The 22,685-nt window shown below is 33.5% G+C and overlaps 1 protein-coding gene across 1 annotated transcript in view; it reads left to right on the forward strand.

Moving 5' to 3' along the window:
- The window catches only part of LOC148279595 (uncharacterized), a 114,186-nt gene extending 92,340 nt beyond the window's left edge, over positions 1-21,846 (forward strand). Inside the window, exons 9-10 of the mRNA XM_088229692.1 lie at positions 9,208-9,346; positions 17,272-21,846. Coding sequence (XP_088085818.1) covers positions 9,208-9,346; positions 17,272-17,402 — 270 coding nt within the window. The 3' untranslated portion in view covers positions 17,403-21,846. The remainder of the gene's footprint in view (positions 1-9,207; positions 9,347-17,271) is intronic.
- The last annotated feature ends 839 nt before the right edge of the window (positions 21,847-22,685 follow it).

Genomic DNA, 22,685 nt, shown 5'->3' on the forward strand with positions numbered 1-22,685 from the left:
CACTTTCGCCATATATACGCGTTTTACCATTCTTTTGTCGTCCACTCGTTCTACGTGATCAAACCATCTCAGAGACCCTTTCTCAATCTTAATAATTATACTTGACTCAGATTTACACTCTCGCCTGATTTCATCATTCGTAACCCTGTCATACATTGATTTCCAACACATTCGTCTGAGATATCATATATTTCAGTATTTCACATTCTTTGTATAATTTATTTATTTTAATTATTCCTTAACTATTTGCGCATTCGATTTTTAAATATTAACGCATGTGCATATCTTATATTCTTATAAGTAGATTAAAAAATGCGTTATGTTTAACATATCGTCGTCTTAATTTGAATACAATGTAAGTAGTTTTTTTTGTATTTGAGATTATAGTTGAATATTTTTCACCGAACAAAATAACATCTATCTCTGACATTTGAACGAAAAAAATGTTTACAGAAAAGAGCTAAAACACATTTTTTGAATAACGCGCTTTTCAAAAAGATGTTTACCTACCTACTTCTCGGAGTACGGGATAACATTTACATTTCTAGTAATATTATAAATTTTGTATAATTACTCATTTTATGTTATGTATATTTTTTATGTGACAACATTTACAATAACAATATTATGTGGAAGCCTCTAAAGCTAGGGTTTCCTAGGACAGCGGTGCCCGTATCTTAACGGCCGTAGTGAACGGTGATGCGGTTGACAGCCGTCGTAACGGTGACTAGAGAGTGGTTTCCTAAGAAAACGGTGCTATCAACACCGTTTAACACCGTTTAACACCGTTTAACACCGTTTTCCTAAGAAACCACTCTCTAGTCACCGTTACGACGGCTGTCCACCGCATCACCGTTCACTACGGTCGTTAAGATACAGGCACCGCTGTCATAGGAAACCCTAGCTTAATTGGACTTTATGATATGTATTTATGGTATAATTGTATCTTATAAATGTCTATTGGCTTTCCAATGAAATAAAATAAAATAAATAAAATAAAATAAGCCAGTAGGTGGTCAGTAGTACAGTATTTTCCATTAGTTTGGAAAAATCACTTTAAAAGCATGTATAGGGTTTTTTAATAGGGAGCTTGAGCTTTGAATAGTGGCCATGTTGGTGAAGCCACAGCTGTTAGATTTAGAATTTTTAATGATTAATGTTGGGCAAATTCTCATGGAAAGTTACAATGTTGAGTTACGCGTAGACTTAGACTTATTTTAGACTCTCTTAAATTAACTAAATTGCAAGAACGAAGAACATCGACCGATCTTATGACTTTATATAAAATAATAAAACCAATGTTTGATACCCCTGATCTACTGAAATTGATTTCATTCTATGTACCACCTAGATTAAGCAGAACATCTACAATATTTTATTGTCAAAATTCTCGAACGGTAGCTCAATATTACTCACCTATTGTTAGATTACAGAATACCGGGAATGAATATGCATCACATTTTGATATATTTAGTTTATCTCTGCCTAACTTAAAAAATAAAGTGACCAACATATTTTTATCAAAAAGAGCAAAACATCTTCAGAAGATTGGGTTAGAATAGTTATAATTTGATTGATTAATGTATTTTGTTATTGTATAATTTCTTTAAAATATGTAAGTATTTCAAGTAATTAATAATGTGTATAGTACGAGTATATTAATATTTCATACTCGATTTTTTTTTATTTTTAATCTTTTTATTTCTAAGCACTCTTTATACCACATATATGTAAATGGCAGAAATGCCGTATATAAATAAATAAATATATAAATCATAAAACTTTACTATCAAAATGATAGCTCTGTTCGAGGTAGGAAAATCATCTTAATCGACGATTCTATTTTTGGGATAAATGGCTACGTAAACAAGCAAAATTGACACTTTTTGGAAGTCAACAATCCACATAAGAGCCATCAGTTGCAAATGCATCCAAAAAAGTTACTGTTTGGAGTGGATTTTAATCCGGTGAGGTCATTGACCCGTTCTTCTTCCAAAATGAACAGGTATGAACGATAACTGTCAACGGCGAGAGATGCAGGTCGATGATAACCAATTGTTGGTATTCTGAATAGGAAGATATGGATCTCAACGACATGTGGTTCCAACGAGACGGTGATCCCATACAGCGCATTCAACAATTGATCTTCTGCTCGACATATCGACGGCATGGTATCTCGCGTTTCGGCTATATCAACTGGCCACCAATGTTTAATTTAAGGCCATTAGATTATTTCTTGTGTGGCTACGTTAAATCACCAGTCTATGCGAATAAGTCGCAGTCGTCTGATGCCTTGAAAGTAAATATAAACACTGCTTGCCCCCCACATACCGCATCTGAGGACATAAGTCTCTTTGGCGGTTCCCATATAGGCGGAAAAGTTGCTCGTTGCCGAACGAGAAAAGCTGCCCGAAGGAGCTCTCTCTGATCTGATAGCCTTAGCTTATTTGTGCTGATAGAAGGTAATCCAGAAGTACTTAATATGCGCTTTATTAGATTGAGAAAAGAGGGAAGTGAATTCTTCCGACAACATGCCGGGCCGACCCCGGAGTAACCGTTATACTGAGAATATCCCGGCTGTGGCTGAAGATGTCGAAGAGGTTCCCGGAGTATCGACCAGCATTGGAAAACATGTGGTTCCAACAGGAGGGATCAACGGCTCATACTGCACGAGCCACAATCAATATTCTGAGGGCTGTATTTTCGGGTTGCTTTATCTCTCGTTTTAGTGATTTGCACTGGCCGGCAAGATCGATTTAACCGTTCCTGACTTTTATGTGGGGTTTCTTGAAGTCAAGAGTCTATGTTAACAAGTCTCAGACTCTTGAAGCCCTCAAAGGGAATATCCGTCAGCTTGACTGATATCATTTTTTCGAGAACAAAAGTTAAGATATTTAATAAACACCGGGGACGAAGGAGCATATGGAGCAAGTGAGGCTGAGCCTCACTAAGAAATCATTGCTATTCACCAGTACCTAATATGTATTTTAATTCGCATTATATCATCACATTATGAAGAAAAAAAACTAGCCACCAATATAAAAATTCACAAAGATGCCTACAAACATGGTCCGTACTGTGTTATTTACTGTAGGTACCTACTTAACATTTGCGCATATTATACTTATCCTTAAAATCTGAGCTTCACTAGAAATTCACAAAAAAATTTTCATTTATAAAAAAAAATACAGTCAGAGAACATCGGGTGACAACTTCTGCGCCACAAAAAAAAAGAGTTCTTTCATAACTATGCAACAAGAGGATCTAAAAATATAAAACTGGAAAAGAAATCAAAAGCAATGTCCCAGAACTGCCTTATGTACAAGGGAATACAACTATTTGAGGAAATGCCAGAAAGCATAAAAAATGAAATTAACGTAAATATATTAAAAATTAAATGTAAAAACTATATATGTGAAAAATATAAGGTAGTATATAGTGTAAATAGTGAATATAATTAATGAAAATGTACATATGAAACAGTTAATATTATAAATTAGGATATTAAGTGTATAATAGTGATAAATAATGTTAGAATAAGTATAGATGTAAATATTGTGTTGTAAATATAAATCAGACTATGTTAATCATAAAACTAAATAAAATAAATAATGAAAAAAAAAGTAAACTTGTATAAGAACAAATAAAAAATAGAAGGTTATTGATCTATGAAGTTTTTGTTGTCTCCTGTAAAGTTATCATTTAGCGACTTATATTGTATTCAAATTAAGGCGACGCCAACGCCGACGATATGCAATAGACGGTAATAATATTGGTACACAGATATCCATGTAATGTGATGATAAAATCTTATTACGGGCAGAAATAATTGATTATGTTTGCTCTGTAACTCAAAAGGGAATGCGTTACACAACTTACAGCATTGAACGTCACCATAGCCCTTACCTGTCCGTGTATATTAATAGATATATATCTAGGTCAGTACTCCTTTTAATTTTTCACAATTGCCCGTATCGAATCTGCCGTATCGACGTCCATTACACACCTTATGTATCGCGCTTTCTTTTCGTCCAAATTACACGATCATTTCTCTTCTGTGATGAAACGTGGTGTCCCATTTAGGGACACGTGCTGTGATCTTAAAACGCCCAAGGTCAACGTGGGAGTGACAAGTACCTAGCACCTATCTAGCAGGGGCGAGCCGAGTATAGAAGCGATTATGCGCAGCTTACCATTTTATTTGACTAACCATAATAGTGTTTTATTGTTTTTATTATAAAAACAAATAAATAATTACTATTTATTTTAAATCATTTTCACCGTTTGTATTTTTATCCTAATATAAATATAAATTTTAATAAAGCGCGCCCAGCGCCTGCGGTGAGCCAAGAAACTAGCCGATTATTCCAGCTTATTTTTTCATACAAAAAACTCGTATACCATATTTTGAATGTATTAACCCAAGTGCGGGTTTTTTCTCCTAGATTAAACTTGCAGATTACAGAAATTATTTGAAGATTCTTGATTTGGAAAACAGTATTTCAAACATTGTTTCTCAAGGACTATTTTCCTTTGAGATGGTACTTTTGACATAAGACCATAATTACTTTCATGCGTCCTATTGCAGGACATATAGCGCTTCACGCAGCCGTTTTTAGCAGTATTAATTACAAGAACAATACGGCCAGTTGACATTTCAATTGAATACCTAATATCGACTGAATTCACTGTGGTATTTTTTATGAATTTTTTAATGAATTATATATTAAAGTAATGGATATGGTTTATCCGGCCTACATAAAATGGAGACCAGATCACGGAGGCATATTCTAAAAGAAGACGAACAAGTGAGCAATATAGTGTTTTAACCGTGAACATATTAGTAAAGTCACTAAATGTCCTGCTAACAAATCCTAAAAGTTTTATTGACTTGTTAATCATAGAATCAATATATTCATAAAAAGTACGTTTACAATCCATTATAACTCCGAGGTCCTTAACAGGACTTGACTACATCTAAATTAATATTTTCTATTTTGTAATCAAAGGAGATTGGTTTTTTCACTGCATAAAAAGACATTTTTTAATATTTGATTCTAGGTAATTGATGAACAATTTTTAAAATAACAATTTGTGATTATTATACCAATATCATTTGTATTCTTTATTGTTTTTGAACCATAATAAATTTAAAAACATTCTGATTCCGATAGATTTGAATTAACAATGTTTGAGTATGTACAAATGCTTGCAGACTGGCTGGATTTCCTCCCAGGGAGTTATTCATATTTAAATTAATTTCAACAGTGAGGGAAAACATTTTTGAGAAGGTAATATGGAAGTCTAGGCATTTACAGGGCTTAAAACCTGTCATTGTCAAATTCAAATATGAACAACTCCCTAGGGAGAAAATCCAGCCAGTCTGCAAGAATTTGGACATACTCAAACATTGTTGAATTAACTACCTGATAAAATAAAAAGTATAAAAATTGGAAAATTGTTGTCTGGCGTTGCTTAGCAGGTTATTTGCGGCCTCCGTGGTGTAGTGGTCAAGACGCTTGACTCACGCACGGAAGGTTCCGGGTTCGATTCCCGGTGAGAACACAAAAATAAAAAATGTGATTTTTCTCAAGCCTGGTTGTTCTGTAATGTAATTCACCACTGTAATTGGGCCTCCTGGCCTGTTGTGGTGCAAAAAAAATTAAATGAAATGAAATAAAATTTGGTTCAGCCGGATGAATCTCACGCCCGTGATAAAGGTTTCAGCTCTTTTACTTCACAAAAGTAAACAGATGGAAGAGTTGACGAAATGTGGATGTTCAAACATTTGCAGAATGGTGAATGTCAAAAGTTGTGTAAAGTGGCCACTTAAACCAGACAATGACAGGTCATAAGCCCTGTAAATGCCTAGACTTCCATATTTCCTTCTCAAAAATGTTTTCCCTCTCTGTTGAAATAAATTGAAATAGAAAAAAATTATTTCAATTTGCTTTCATACCCACCGCTCGCGGTGCCCAATCGTTGGAAGTTGAACCCGTGACCTTTCATCAGTGGGCACGTAGCCTACCGAATAAGAACGTGGACTCCAATATATCTTTATTGATAATAATACCGACTATAATCTAGCTAGCAGTAAAAATTTATGTTCGTACCGCTCATCATAGCTGTAAATCTGTAAAAGTACGAACTCTATTAAAAACTAAATATATCTGAATCTGTTATTTCTTACTGGATGGCTGATTTCATCATCTTCATCTTCATTTCCTTTCCGCTGCATAGGGCACTGCATTGTTACACCAATCGCAGCGTATCCTGATCATTTATGTTACAGAGGGGTAAGATGATCAGTCTTACGCTTCAAGTACCAGTCCAGGTACATTGAAAGCATCCACCACATACCCGAATCCGTTTTAAAGGCCAAATTAGCAGTTTACAACGGAGTCCTGGTCCCGACCCTGATGTATGGGAGCGAAGTATGTACTTGGAAAAACAGGGATGAAAGTAGGCTGAATGCTGTTGAAATGCGATCTCTCAGGCGAATGTGTGGTAAAACTATGTACGATACATGCACAAATGTTGGGATCCGTACATTATGTAAGGCTGAGACAAGCATTATCGACATAATCAAGAAAGGAGCTTTGCGCTGGTTTGGACATGTAGAACGAGTGGACAGCGAAAGAACGGCTAAGAGTATTTGCAATGCGAATGTTGATGGATGCAGAAATATAGGTAGACCGAGAAAGACATGGCATGACCAAATCCAACAAATACTTGAAGATGGACGTGTCAAAAGTCGGAATAATCGGCCCGCGTGCATGAGAAGATGTATGAATGTAGAAGAAGCGAGATCTGTATGCAAAGATAGAGTTATGTGGCGTTCTATCCTCTCTGCCTACCCTTTCGGGGAAACGGCGTGATGGTTTGTTGTTGTTGTTGTTGTTGTTATGTCTTTCTTCGGATTCACTCATACAAGCAAGCATTTATTTATTATTATTTTTTCATTACGAATTAATTATATTCCATCCTTTACTAACCAAATTCAATGTCCCTTTCACTGCCGCTCTAAAACCACCCCTCACCGTCTACAAGGTAGGGACAAGGGAAGTATAAATAAAATAAATAAATAAATCCTTTACATATTTCAAACCCCCGGGTACAGACAAATAATGTTCCAATGTAAAAACACATTGTTGGATGCCCTCGGGACTGTAAAACAAGGCCTGCCCTCTCACGATACGCGTGTTCGAAGAAAATGGGGAACGTTTGATTTTACGTAAACTAATTGACGTTATGGTTTTAAGTGTCAATCCTGGAATGAATGAAAGGGGTAAGTACTTAGGATTTCCTCCCTTTGGCACTGGTCCAGAAAAACACCGTTTTCGTTTGCACAAAGTCGCTTTCGTCAAAACGTTTTGTCAAAACGTTTCGTTTATATTTTGATGATCCGAATGGCGTCACGCACGCGGTACGTTTTCGTGGTGTGTTCGCGCGCGTTGCTTTTTTGACTCGCCGTCAGGGAGGGAGGTACATTGGAATTCAAAACAAGGACCACCGGAATCAGAGGAAGGAATGGCTTGACACTTAAATGAAAAGATATATGAATCCGCAACACATTTTAAAATAAATATTTCATGTCAACTGTGTCAGGAATCGAACCCGAGACCTCTTGCATGGCAGGTAAACGCGCTGACCAACACAAGGCCAAATTCAACCGTTTTCCCTTCATATAAGTGTCACATTGATAATTAAACGTCAAATAATGTATAAAACAGTTTTCCAAATGAAAAAAAATACAATTAGGTCAATTTAACCTAATTAAGTGTTTTGGGTAAAGATTAGGGTCGCATTAGGAATCGTAATGTTTGATTTCACGTTTTCATATTTATTTGACGTTTAATCAGTATGGCCATATATAAAGCAAAATGTAAACATGTGCAAAAAATAAAAATCCTCGAATTAATCACTCTCTAAGGGGGCAGAGAAGATTTAAAATAACACCCCTGAGAGCACCTAGTTATCAAGTAGAAAACAGTCCAGGATGCTGGTTAAATTTTACACACAGAACCTGTACACTGACAATAATTAATAAGCATAAAAATAATAACAAACAAAAAATATTTCATCGGTTAGGAAGTTCAGTGGATCTTAAAAAAAGGTTGTTTTGTAAAATTTGTTTTGTCAGTCAACTTAGCCAAAAAAAAATTTTTGTTATTATAAGAAGGTTTAACTTTTTTTTCTTTTTTGGGATTTTTTCTGTGCGGTTTTGGCATGTAGGCATATTTTTTTCATTCAAAACCATGGCTGAATTGTGAACGAAATGAGATACTATTCTTACATATTGTCTGTAGATATTTAATTGGATTTGTGTACGATGAATTTTCTGGCCAAACATTCCACTCGCACCACAATGTCGGAAAAGCTTGTGTAGGGCTCTAAATCCATTGTTATAGCACACTTTTATACCCCTAATACTCTACATTTATTGTATTTATACTACAGCTCAATGGTGTATTGCTGCGTGCATGGAACCTGAAATAATCTGTTCTTCAAGATCTACGACCCTAAACACCCCGTTTACGACCTTCGAATGGCTCTTCCGAGACTGGGATCGAGAAGGAGTTTCCTCAAAGTCACAACTGACTTGGAGACCTCTGCAGAAAAACGCAGAGATGATCTGTGAAGAGAAAAACTGGTAGATAGGCTCTGGATAAAGCCATCTGAAAGCACAAACACCGCCCTCAGTTTGGACTTCCCTACGTGGAAAGTTCTCAATAGACTAAGGGTGTGAATGTCTAGGTACAAATACAATTCATAGAGGTGGGGTTTTCTGGAGGGAGATGACATGAACTGCGGTTCTGGAGAGGTGCAGGATGATCCTCATCTGCTGCGGTGTCCACAAATGCAGTTTACTAGATGATAATGATTTGAGCATGGCCACTGACGACGATATCTGTCGCTGAAGACGATATCTGTCAATGGCAATGTCTTAATTCCGGACCCGATAATATAAGATGAATGTACAATAATCTTTAATACATAATTATAGACCACGCTGTAAAAAACAAATAATTCGGATTTGCGCAACTATTTTCTAACTTGAAGACTTGGTGACGGTTGCCTTTTAAAGAACATATTTTTTCGCTTCGAATGGCTTTTTTAACTTAAAGCTCTCAATTTTAGGGTCAGTGACTTTTGCCCGAACGACGACGATATTGCGTATCTTTTATTTATTTATTAATTTTGCAGGTCCTGTCGACTCTTCACGAATACCCTTGTCTCGAGCGATGCACTGGATTGATGCAGTATATTGCCGACTGCTGCAGACTCGCATGGACTCTGTGTAATCAATGTCCCCCTCTCACATTAGACACGGACTTCACTCCAGGTTGGCTATGGTTTTCACTTATACAGCGCCATTTTATTAGATACTGTAACACTTTTTTTATTTTATTTTTATATGGGAGTTGCTTTATTATTTACCTTGCTTATAATATACAAGGTTTATATTTCAAAAAGTGGATTTTTCTGCAGTTAAATATCTTAAAATTTATCTAAACTATTGAGATCAGGAGGGATATATTAATGTGGGCTAATCAGGAACTTCTCAGCATTTGCTCACGTGGAGAGGAAACCACTTAAAACTCTTCAGGAGAAGCCGGCCTGTTGGCAGTAGTCAACAGGCCTTCCGTTCCACTAGAGGAGTGTTCGGCATGTTGTTCCCTACTTTGGTTTATTTTACCAATTGCCTGCGCTATATTTATCATGTATGATACTACCTCTCGTGTGAGTTCTTTATTACCTATCACCGATGGGATGTCGCATAGATCTTCACCCAGGCCTCTGCATCGCGCCTCCAGCTGTTGTCTTTGAAAGCTGAAAAAGGGGCAATGCATCAACAGGTGAGGGACATCTCGAAATTTTACTCCGCGTTCCTTACTTCATTTACATTTAAAATAATTCTCATTTACATTTTAAAGAGAAAAAAAAAGTTTTATAACCAAATTTACCGAAGCTTCGCAGTATGTCCTCAATCTCTGATGTCCTCAGGTAAGCAGTGTGGTAGAAGAGGGTATTAAAACCACCCACTTACCCGGACTCCTTTTAAAGGACAACCTTTAAAAGGAAAAGAGGCCATACAAATGGCCTCTTTTCAGATCCGCGCGTTGCAAAAATATTTTGTTAAGCTTTTAATTAAAAATTCCTTGTTTACAAAATATTCGAGTTTTTTTAAATAATTTACATTAACTGCTTTTAATACCCCTATCGCCGCCAGAGCAACCTACGTATGTATAGTCAATTTGTCTGTAACCCTTAATCTAATTTTGCCAATTCCGACGGCGATGGGGTACGTTAGTAGAAGGAGATATAAAAAGTATCAACTTAAAAACGTGAGGGTGCGTGCGTGCAATACACACTATAGTCCTTAAAATATAGCTTGATTAGAATAACAGTTGTCAGCAAAAGTGAGGACATAACTTTGTAGTAATGTCTAAAAGAAGTGATTTATATTGACACACGAAAAATCATTCGTATCGGGCATGTTTTTTTTTAATACAATGCTTGACATATAAATCAAAATAATGATATAAAATCAGCTTCAAAACTAAAATTAACCCTTTTTTTAATGACGGTTACGTCATTTTGCAAAAATGTTAGAGATGAGACAAATTGATCAATGTAAATCGATCGAAAAAAAAATTCATTTGTTGTTGTTTGTGTAAAAAAGGAAGTAAATGTCACATTTTTTAGTCAACAATTGTCTTAAACACACTATAATAGGCTTGTGCTTGCGTTTTTATATCAATTTTCGGAAACAAGTGTCTCATGTTTGCATGAAAAACTGATAAAATTGATTTGATCGGTACATGATAAGTGATTAATAATTTCCCATCTCATTAGTTTGGCAGCTGTCATTTTAATCAAACTATATTTTAAAGACTATAGGGTCTGTTATTTTTTTTAACTTTCGAATTCAGAAACGTAATAGCTCTCAAAAGGTGGGTTTTAGAAAAAGCATAAGAAAACCAGTAAATTTTATTTTTTTAATGTTTTTGGCTCGCTAAAATGCTTCAGTTTTGAAAAAAGATAAAAAAATGCAAATTTTGCATATACTTTTTTTTCCTTTTTAGTCCAAATATTACTTGTTTTTTAGCAAACACCATGTTTATAGTAATATAAAGCATGTAAAAATATTTTTTTTTATTGTTTACTATTTTTTGTATCTCATTACTTTTCTTAAATATAACATGACATCAAAATACCCTAAAAAATCGTAACTAAGTTTAATTACCATCACTATCATAATAATTATACGCCAAGTAAGTAAAAAAGCGATGTAGGGCATTCCAATAACGAGCAGTATAATTATATTGCCATTAAGCATTGTTAAATTAATGATCCAATTTTTTTCAATTTATTTTTTGTACCCTGTTATTTCAAAGCCGCGTAAAACGAGGTTCCAAACAATTCGTATACAAATTTTAAGTATTTTATATTTGAAAAAACGTACAAATATACACATTTCGCATATTTTTTTTATTATTCTTTATAGATAATTTATGATACGAGTAACTCTGTTAACTTCCGATTGTAATCGGGACCCTGTTATGATGATATTTCGATTTTTACATCATCCAATAATTTCTTCATGTCAGTCAAGATGTCCCTCAGTTATCTAAAACATTTAAGTTTGTAAGTGAAAATTCTTGATGGAAGTTCATTGTAATTTATTATATAAATAAAATACGAGTGATACTTTAATCCACAAATTTGGAATATCCAGTGACCGGTTTCATCGCTTTCGCGACATCTTCGAGACTGGTATCTTTTTTAAAAAGTTAAATGTATTTATACAGAACAGAGGTAAGGATACATAATTCAAAGTTATATGTAAGTAAATTAAATAAAGTTATTTTTATCTTAAGGGTCATTATCAACAAATTTTCTTTGGGTTAACTAATGAATTGATATAATGCTATTTTAATGTTTTATTTACCCAACTTATTTAAGTTAGAATTATTAACATACGAGTAGATAATTCGTGTAAAAATTCTCACTTCTTGTATTGCGGACAATCTTTGCCCTTGACACGTCTTTTTAATATAATACTAAAATGTAATATAATATAACAAATTCAAATTAATATATTATACTGTCCAATTTACCTAAGCTTTTCCTGACATTTCAATGCTAAAAATCAGTTTAAAGGCATAACATAATTGGAAAATTGTACGAATTCAATGATTATTTGTAAATTTTATATCGTATTTTTAACATTCTAAATATGTACATATGAACCCACATAATATCATTATTTTTTGGAACAAATTGAGTGAATTAGTGGCAACTGTACCTGTGATGTTATTATTACAAGCTATTTATATTGTAAATAATGTTAGAAACGTGGGTGATTGGCCAAATTAGAATCGCCAATAACTCTGATAAATTCGTTGAACAATAACAATGTCTGGCCATTAAACGAAGGTACCGTATTTCAAAAGACGATTATTCTATTGTGGCCACGTAGATAGAGGCATTATTTATAATGAATTTTCTCGTAATTACAAATTGGCCAATTAATGCAAATGACGTGTGAAGGGTCAGGTAAAAGAATGAGCTTTACATACAGGAAACAAAAAAAAATGCGTGGAGGACACATATATAATTAAATAAACTAATAATATATTGAAATTTATTCAATAAGCAAAGGGCACGTCTATCTTATAGCAAAACGATGCATCTCAAAAAAGTCGAACTGAGATAATCGCTTTTAAAATGTTTTGGCAATTAAATCAAAACGTTTCTATAGTTACACAAAGTTGCCAATTGGCGAGGAAGCTTTATAAAAATAGTTTGAATTACCGTATGACATATCTCAGAGAGTAAAATATTTTGAGCCGTATGACGGCAAAACTATGCAATTATAGATGCGTCGTTTTACCATCAGACAGGCGCGCTGCGGCAGCTTTTTGACAAAGATCATAAAATTAGTAAAATATGATTTAATTTTAATGAATAATAATCTTACTTAAATTTAATAAGTTTTACTTTACGTTTATTTTTTTATATTTCATATTTTCAACTTTCTCATATTTTGTAAAAAAAATCCAAAATGTAACTTAAAATTTTTATTTTACATTTTTTTTTATGGATGCATCTACACCATAAATTTGATAATGTATTCTAAATGTAATATACCCATGAGACCATGCCTATGTGGATTTTTTTATAAAATAAATAAAGTGAGATATTTTGTAATAAAAAATATACGAGTAAAAAATGTAAACAAAAAAATGAAAATAAATAATTTTTTTTGACAAGAAATTTCGAATCATTTGATGTATGGGGGGGGTTTTAGAAGCAAACTTATAAATCTCCACCAAAAACGAAAAATTAGTTATTGATGCTAAAATAAAGTATACATAAAAACCTACCATAATAATAGCGTAATTCAAAACCGTCTCTAAATCTTGCGAAAACCGATTTCAATTAGACAACTTGACACCGCAAACTGAGCATTCTTCATTTAGTTGTCTCAAATCTCACAATAATTTTTTCAAAGATTTTCGCAAATATCTCAGTAACTCGTTCAGTTTTTTTTTCTGAAAACAATTTTTTTTAAATTTGATTTTGGTATTATCGGGTACAGTAAAGTCAATTCTATGTTTTGCTGAAAACAACAGGTCGATTTCGTACAAAAACCTGTAATAATCACCTTCTGAAAATAGTGTTGATCACAAAAATGGCAGTACTCAATTTGCTGAAAACACCCACAGCGCTAGAAAAATATTACGGGATATATGCTGATGGAAAGATTAATGCCTCCAGAAATGTAGTTGTATTTTATAAATTGAAGTGGATAAATACATAAATATTTGAATTTTATAAATTCATTTATTTAAAAATACCGGTATCATTAAACTCTTTTTTAATATTATAAATTTATTTATTTATTATGTATACGGCCTAAGCCAATTACAACAGTTACATGAAGAAACATATATGCAAGAAACTGAACAAAAAGAACATAAAACTAAATAGTTGCCCTTGTCTTTGCTAAATAGCAAAGACAAACAAGGGCAAAACAATAATTGTATAAAAAAGAAAGACCTAAGACTTCGAGCTAAACCATGCCAATTTAACTTCATCCCACACTTTTGATTCGCGAAGAGATCTACGAAAAGCCGGAAGATCTATCCAAAGAATTCCAAGTCGTGTGATGAATTGACTAATCTACACATTCTGGACATTGGGGCATAAAAACCAAAGTTGCTCTTAGAAGATTTTACAAATAGCAGATTTTGACTTCTGGTGACACGGTTGGGAACATGAAAAGAAATTGATTGCAACAGAGATGGGACATCACTTATGGCATTAAGTATTTTGAAAATGCATAGAAGGTCCATCTCAGTTCTACGTCTCTCCAATGAAGACAGATTAAGAGATTGCTCTATTTCAAAATAGGAATAATTACCCCTTTGTAATCCGAGCAACCATGCCACTTTTCTTAGAAAATGGTGTTGGACAGACTCGATATGGTCAATATGAGTCCTGTAGGAGTCCAAATAGGAGAAGCGTATTCTAGATGGGGTCGAACTAGTGAGCAATAAAGAGTTTTGATGGTATTAATATTTTTGAAGTCCGTCGTCACTCTACTGATAAAACCGGTTTGTGAGATTTGTTTACAATATTATCAATGTGTTCACGATAGGAGAGTTTACTATGTAAAGTAATGCCAAGATCCTTTATTGACGAAATCAAAAAAAAATATATAAATAAACGAATATATGCTTTACTTATCATTTTTTAAAGTAAAAAAATATTCTAACTGTTGTGTAAATTTTATTATACACTTTTTACAAAAAAAAACACTTTTCTATGGCTGGATGCCTTTTGCATGACTACGTTAAATTTATGGTTCTTTTTATACAATTTGTGATTTTAAAATTTTATTTATTTCGAATACAAACAGATGTACAGGTTAAATGAATATTTTTTTTAAAAAAAAATTATATAAAATGTATACATAGTAGGGCCTGCCATCCAATTATATGTATTCACTAAATACTACTGTAATAAAGCGACGACGGCTTGAAGTTTAAACTATATAAATAATAAATATACTATATATTAAAATAAGATAAATATGGACAAAACAAGGAGATAGTGGAAAGGAAAAGAAGGACATTGATAAGGAGTGGTAAAGGATGATTGAAGGAAAGTGAGAGTGGAAAATTGCATTTGATTTAATGATTAAACGAATTATGAATGAAGACAGGGGTCATCTGTTCTTTGACTGTCCCCTCTACGACAGAAGCGAATTCCTTTAAAATGTTTGTGATGAATATAACACGTTCTCTCTTAACGTAAAATTTTTACTCGCCCAGAATGATTTGGATACTTATTTACTTCTGACTAAATTCTTAAGGACAAATAATAAAAACATTTGAATTTGTTTAATATTATTTGCCAAATTTAAATAATAAGTCTAATTGAATGTCCCTCTATACTTTTGGCCCAAAATTTCATGTTATGTTTACGTTTAATTTAGACGGTAATAATATTTTCTTGTCACATAACTCTTTCATACTGATTTTAACTACCTCACATTATATTTTTTTTTTCGTGGGTACGGTTTTTTTGTCGTTCACGAAAGCGTATATTCTTTAAATTTCTTATTCTTGTTTCTAAGAGCCAAAATCACTCGCAAACGAGGGAAGGCAAATATAATAAAAAAATAGGGGTTTAGCACCTTATTCTTTTTTAAAAAAGCACAAGGCCATTTTATCGTTTTTAGCTCAAACTATATAAAAAATATTCTTTTTCAAACTTTGTATCTTTTAAACCAGCCGTTCAGGGTATACCTACTTTAAATAAAATCACACCATTTGAAGACGACCATACGTGTCAAATTTTAACAATTTTATTTATGACTATCGAGTTTTTTTTTTTAATGAATAGCATTGTTTTAGACAATTCGTATTCACAAATATATAACACACCTGCAGGACTAAGAATGTAAAAAAAAAACAAAAGAAAAAAACAGGATTTATTTATTTATTTATTTATTAACGGACATTGTCCATGTATACAATTTATAAGGTTTAAATATTACAATAAAAGAATAGTTTAAAACATTTAAAGAAAAAAGAAAGAAGCATTGACAAACATAAGGGACATCGAGACAAGATCTGGACTATTTATTTAGTGCTCGTTTAAATCGTTGTAAATTTAAACCAAAAAAGTCCAGATCCTGTCTTGAGTTAACAATACGACAAAGGCGGGTCATTGGAGAATTTAGGCCATAGTTTGTTCTATGCTGATCGATGAACAGTACTTCATTGTTTCTCAATCTACGAGTCGGAATATTGAATTTTACTTGTCCCAGTAATGATGGAACATCGATTATATCATTTAGTATGCCGAACATATATCTGGAGTCAATATTAGTTCTACGTTTTTGTAGACTAGAAATATTTAACATTGACTCTATTTCAGCATAAGAATAATTATCTCTCTCTAGCCCAAGCATCCACGCTTTTTTTTGAAGCAAGCGATGTTGGACTGATTCAATGTGATTTATGCGATTGACATGGAATGGAGACCAGACCACTGAGGCATATTCAAGAAGAGGGCGAACAGTTGAGCAATAAAGAGTTTTGATTGTACGGACATTAGTAAAATCAGAGGATATTATGTTAATGAAGCCAAGTAATTTCAGTGATTTATTTACTGTATTATCTATATGCTCGTTGTATGTCAGTTTATAGTCCAAAACAACTCCTAAATCTCTGATGGACTTGACTACATCAATTTTGGAGTTTTCTAATAGGTACTCGAAGGAAATTGGTTGTTTTGTTCTATGAAATGACATTATTTTGCATTTTTTAATATTTAGTTCTAATTTATTGACTTTACGCCATCGGTTAAAAGAGTTAATGTCTGATTGAAGAAGAAAGCAGTCTTGTAAAGTTTGAATTATTTTGAGAATTTTATTGTCGTCCGCGAAGAGCCAAAAACGAGAGTAAGAGAATGATTTAGCAACATCATTAATAAACAAATTGAAAAGCAGGGGTGCCAAATGAGCACCCTGAGGTACACCCGATGTAACATCAATACTGGTTGATAAATAGTTATTTATCCGAACATTTATCCGGATTTAAAGACAACACGTTTTATCTTTTATGCTCTCCTGGAAATTTTACTTTTTTAGTTGACTATTTTTTCGGATGAACGATATTTCCTTCTCTAAATATTTTCCGCTTTGTTACATGATTTACATAATAAGTAATGTTTGATTTTTATTTCCAGTTTTAATGAGACCAGAAAAACACGTCCGCTTCCATTCTTCAGACCAGAGATCTGATCTCATCAGGTCCTTTATATGGCCAGCACTAATGGAAGAAGAGACTTGCATCTTCAAAGCTGTTGTTATGACTTAAATAAAAACTTCCAACTCCTCAGACATAATCAAATCCATAATCAATTTATGTAACAAACACAGGGAAGCACTCCTTCCACGTACCCAAAAACCGTTTAAAAGACTTGGGGTCTTCCTGTCTGATCTGAAACCGGCGGGAATATTATTTTTATTTCAAGATTTTTAGCAACATTATATCAATAGTATCGTTGTCCAATTGTTTTCCAGTCGATCCCATTTTACATGGCAATTTGTAAAATTGAACAATTTGAACTTTTTTGCAACCATTATACTATTTTCTTGCTGTTTGAAATAACTGTTATTTTTGTTTTTAAAAATCAAGCTGATTTAGATGTTATTTCTTGATTCATATTGTAAATGTCTTTAATTAACTTTTTTATTTACTAGAAGTATTTATATTTAGTAAGACAATGAGCAATATTAAGTTTACATGTAGGTTTATGATTTGTCGTTTAATACATTTGTGAATTAAGTATGTCATTTATAAAAGTGCTATTAATGTAAGAAATTTAATATTAAGTGCTATTAATATAAGTGTAAAATATGTAAAAATTGTAAGTTATATGGGTGTAATAATATTTTATGTACAATGTATGCGAAATTCATGGTGTGAGGAATTAAAATTACTAATATGTTTTTATTTGAATTTATAAAAATTAAATTTATAAAAACTTTTATGCATTCGCCACTTCACAGATGATATTTTTTGGGGCGAAAGTGTTTTAAGACAAACCAAACAATCCTTCTTATGTTTATCATCATTTCGTTTTCCACACCCATTAGTGCATAGGGCACTGTATCGATTCACTAAATGCAATGTATTTCGATCATCTGTTACGCGAAGGTAATGTGACCGGTTTCTCGGTTTTTTTTGGTTTTTTTTTTTGTCATTTTTTTTTTGTGTGTTATTTTTTATTATTTGATAATGTAATATTTTTAGAGTTATTTTGTTTATTCTGATTATGCTTTTAATTTTATTATTGTTATCTACGGTGAAAAATGTTAAAGTCAACTGAATATAACCTAAAGATAAATATATTCGATAAAACCTTGCATATGACAAAAACAAGGTACAAATAATTTTCAACTAAAAAAAAAATCGGTCTCACGCTTCAGGTGCCAATCCAGAGGCCGTAAAATACTGTAGGGCAAAACCACTATACAAACAAATATTTCATGTCTAGCCTCTAAGGAATCGAACCCAGGACCTCATACATGATAGGCGAACGCGTTAACCGCTACAGTACGAGGCAGGTTATTACATGAATGTTGTGTATGAAATAAGATCAGAACCCTGGACAAGTGTTTTCAACTCGATGGTTGCTCTCAGATAAAAGTCCTGAATAAAGAAATCGAGTGGATCTTCATCTAACTCATCCGATTCTTATTCTTATTCTTAGAGGTGGGGCTCAGTGCTATGCATGCTCCTGACGTCACTGCGACCTGTAAAGATCTATTCTGACGGATCCATGTGAATAGTTCTCGCCCTCCAAGCCAAGGTCTATAAAGAGCCTGGCTACTGCGTGAAAGGCGAGAGTTTAAATTTTACTAAATCTCCCTCTCAGCTCAGATTCATAAAGTATAGGGCTATTAAGCAGGGGGCGAGCTCTTTAACATCCTCAGGTTTAACCGGTGGTCCCCCGAGGATGAGGCTCCTTTTATGATGTAAAGCATCACAATCACATAAAACACGTATAGGTGTTTCCTCATCTGCACTGCAGAACCTTCATCTAGAAGTTTCGTAAAGGTTCATTCTAGCAAGGTGTTCAATCTGCAGTGCCCTGGGCGGGCTCTAGTGATAACCCTCACTTGATGAGGCTGAGCTTTATCAGGTCAAAAGCAAAACTTTGAAAGTACCCTTAAATCAGTTTCTCGTTCGCCTACCACACTTGAAATCCTGGGTTTCTGATAGCGTGGACGTGAAATATTGACTAAAAAGGTTTTTCGAACTGCAATGTATCATTGTTCTTGGACTGATAAGACTGATCACTTTACCTTTGTGTAACACACTGCATTTGGTTTACCAGTGCAGTGCCCTATGCATTTTTGAGTGCGGAAAGGATGATAATGACGATCATGGAAAATCATGGAGTTTGTATTTCGAACAATAAGGAAATATCACTTCTTTTTACATTTTTGAAGTAAAAAAAGTGTATGAAATACCGTCCAGTAAAAAAAAATGCTATGTATTAGTAGCATAAAAAATACTTTTAAATTTGTAATTTCAAATTCCCGCAAAAACGGCCATTCCATTGGCCACGCCCCTAATACGTCACAATTCATGTTTATTTGTTCCTGGCCATTGAAATGCGTTCAGAACAATATCACGAATCTTGAAGTCACAACATCCAAGGCCAAACACGTCGCATTTTTCTAGCAACGATTTTTTATTAAATTTCTTTTTTACATTTATGTATGAAATCATTTCTCCACAATATTCATATTGATTTTGAAAATACAATTAATTATTTTTAATCCATTTTATGTATTTTTATCGATATTCGTACAATGTGATATTTCCCTATTCTACGAAATTTAAATAAATACGTAAACATGTATTGATTTTATAAAAATACAATTTAAGGATTATGATAGATTTGCTTCTTCAAACGCGATTCATAAAATCATTTTTATTTTATATAAAAAAGCATTTGATATTTCTGTTGCATAACTAAAATAAGAATATATGTATTTTCTTATTTTTAGCGTTGTGTAAATAGGTGACACGGTCACTGTCATTAATATGTATCTTTTTTGGGCAATCCGTGAGTATGTAATATAAAAAGAATTGACGAACATAAAAGAGCGTGTAAAAGGTGCCCAAGAGGCACCATGTAAAATCTGCAACAGCAGAACACTACTTTACAGACACAGGACATATTTCGCCTTCGAAATAAAATTTTTGCATGAACCTAGAAATTACAGTGCCTAAATAATAAAAGAGGCAATTGAAATACACAGACACCCAAATAACATAAACAATGCAATGAAATAAAACTCAACATGGTTCCCGGCACTACATACTACAAAAAAGACACGGAATGTGCCTACTGCCGACTGCGACACGGCACAAATTACTAATACATAAACCGTAGAATTATAATATACTGAAAGGCGCGTAGGAACCAAGTTTGTATATATCGTACTGTGTCAAAAAGTCTGCCCTCTACCCGACATCCCGCCCGCACATGCGTGAAGTGGCCAGAAGTTACCAGACCGTGAACAATGTACACAAATTTAAGATAATTTTGTGTCATGTTACGTTATAATATTTTAACACAAAAAATATTTTAGTGACTGGACAATAAAAAAAATAGGTACAATTATTAGACATCAGCGCCCTTGAGGTGATTTTCACAAAAATGGCGCTCTATAAATTATCCAACCACATATATACATATAAACGTAAAAAAAAACATTTCACAATACAGTCTATCAACACTATTTTGATTTTGTCCAAATTTTTGTAAAATATTGTTGATAAATCCACCTGGTACATGGTACATTCTTCATAGAAGTATAGAAATTAAAAAAAAATAACATTTTAGGCGTTGCCTAGTATGCAGGTGAAATAATTCAATTACACGAATCTCACCCGCATAAATAAATGTTTTTCGCTCTTTAACTTCACAAACATTGACAGATAAAAGAATTGAAAGGATATAGATGTTCAAATACGGGCAGAATGGTGAATGTTATACAGTGTGTAAAGTGGCCACTTAAACCAGCCAATGACAGGTCATAAACCCTGTAGGTGCCTAGACTTCTATATTATCTTCTCTAAAATGTTATTTATCTCTGTTGTAATATGTTAAGACAGGTTAATATTATACTAAGGCGTATTAATAGAAAGCCGGGTAAAAAATTCGACTTCCCCGGCAATACTAGCAAAATGTCCACCCAATTTTATTTAACAATCTGACAGATGGTAAAATAATCGAATTCTTAAGTAATATTATTTGTGAATTCGCTTCTGTAAGAAGCGATCACATGAAATGTGATCTTACAGTATTTTCTTTTATTCTCAGCAGTATTTTGACACTTTCAAACGACACAACCCGGCATAATTGAATTTAAATCGGCAGCGTACTAAGCGACGCCTAAAGTGTACCTAATAGCCAAATCGTAAAACTACTCATTTACGAGTGGTTTAGTCGGCTTCAGTGAGATGCGCGTACGCGGTTTCTGGACTATTATAAGTCTATGACATACACACATACTTTTTCTACAAAACACACAGTTTACCCTGAAGTTGGCTCCTGCAATGGTAGCCGAAATGTCGAAACGAATCGAATTTACAAGGGATCACCCAAAAAAGATTCTGAGCATTGTATGATTTATTATTTATTTAATATATGCAGTACAAAATAAGTATTACTTATAATTTTTAAATACTACGCTTTAATATTTTTATAAACATTTTTAAATAAAGCCAAGTTACACGATTTGTTTCATTTTATTTATCCCTCTGGTTTGGACAAGTGGAACGAGTTTTGAGGTAAATACGAGTACATCGATAGCTATCTTGGGCACCAAATTCAAATTAAAAGTTAAAAGTCAAGCAGGAGATAAATTTAAAATGTCTTTAACTGATCTGATAAAAATATGGTATTTACAATGTAGTATATCGATGTCACTAAAACTGTCATTATAGGTAATCTGTATTCTTCGTAGAGTGCTATTTTTTAAATAATTAGTCATTGAGTTAGGAATGTCGAAGAGTACAGATTGACGAGTTCTACGGACAGGGACTCGATATGAAATGCCTCTAACAATTTCTGGGCTATCAATTACGCTATTAACAATTTTGTATAGAAAGCTCATATCCAACATGGTACGCCGAGTTGCGAGATTTTGAACCTTGTGAAAATTAGCTGACTCAGTCCTACTTGAGAATGAAACATTATTTCTGAAATCTAATTGTCTAAGAAAATAATTTTGAATATGCTATAAAAAAGAAAAAATACATGAAAGAGACTTATGTCAAAGTAGTGGGAGAATCCTGCCTGAATCCTGCCTGAATCAAGCTTTCCGAGATAGACAGCTGCCCATGCGACGATGAAACTCCTCAAGATGTCTCCTTTATCTGTTTATGCATTGCCCTCTTTTCAGCTTTCAAAGACAACAGCTGGAGGTGCGATGCAGAAGCTTGGGTGAAGATCTATGCGACATCCCATCGGTGATAGGTATTAAAGAACTCACACGAGAGGTAGTATCATACATGGTCAATATAGTGCAGGCAATTGGTAAAATAAACCAAAGTAGGGAACAAAATGCCGAACAC

This window comes from Micrasema longulum, unplaced genomic scaffold (genome assembly GCF_059751315.1).
Source record: "Micrasema longulum isolate JH-2025_06_02 unplaced genomic scaffold, ASM5975131v1 h1tg000696l, whole genome shotgun sequence".
Taxonomy (NCBI): Eukaryota; Metazoa; Arthropoda; class Insecta; order Trichoptera; family Brachycentridae; genus Micrasema; species Micrasema longulum.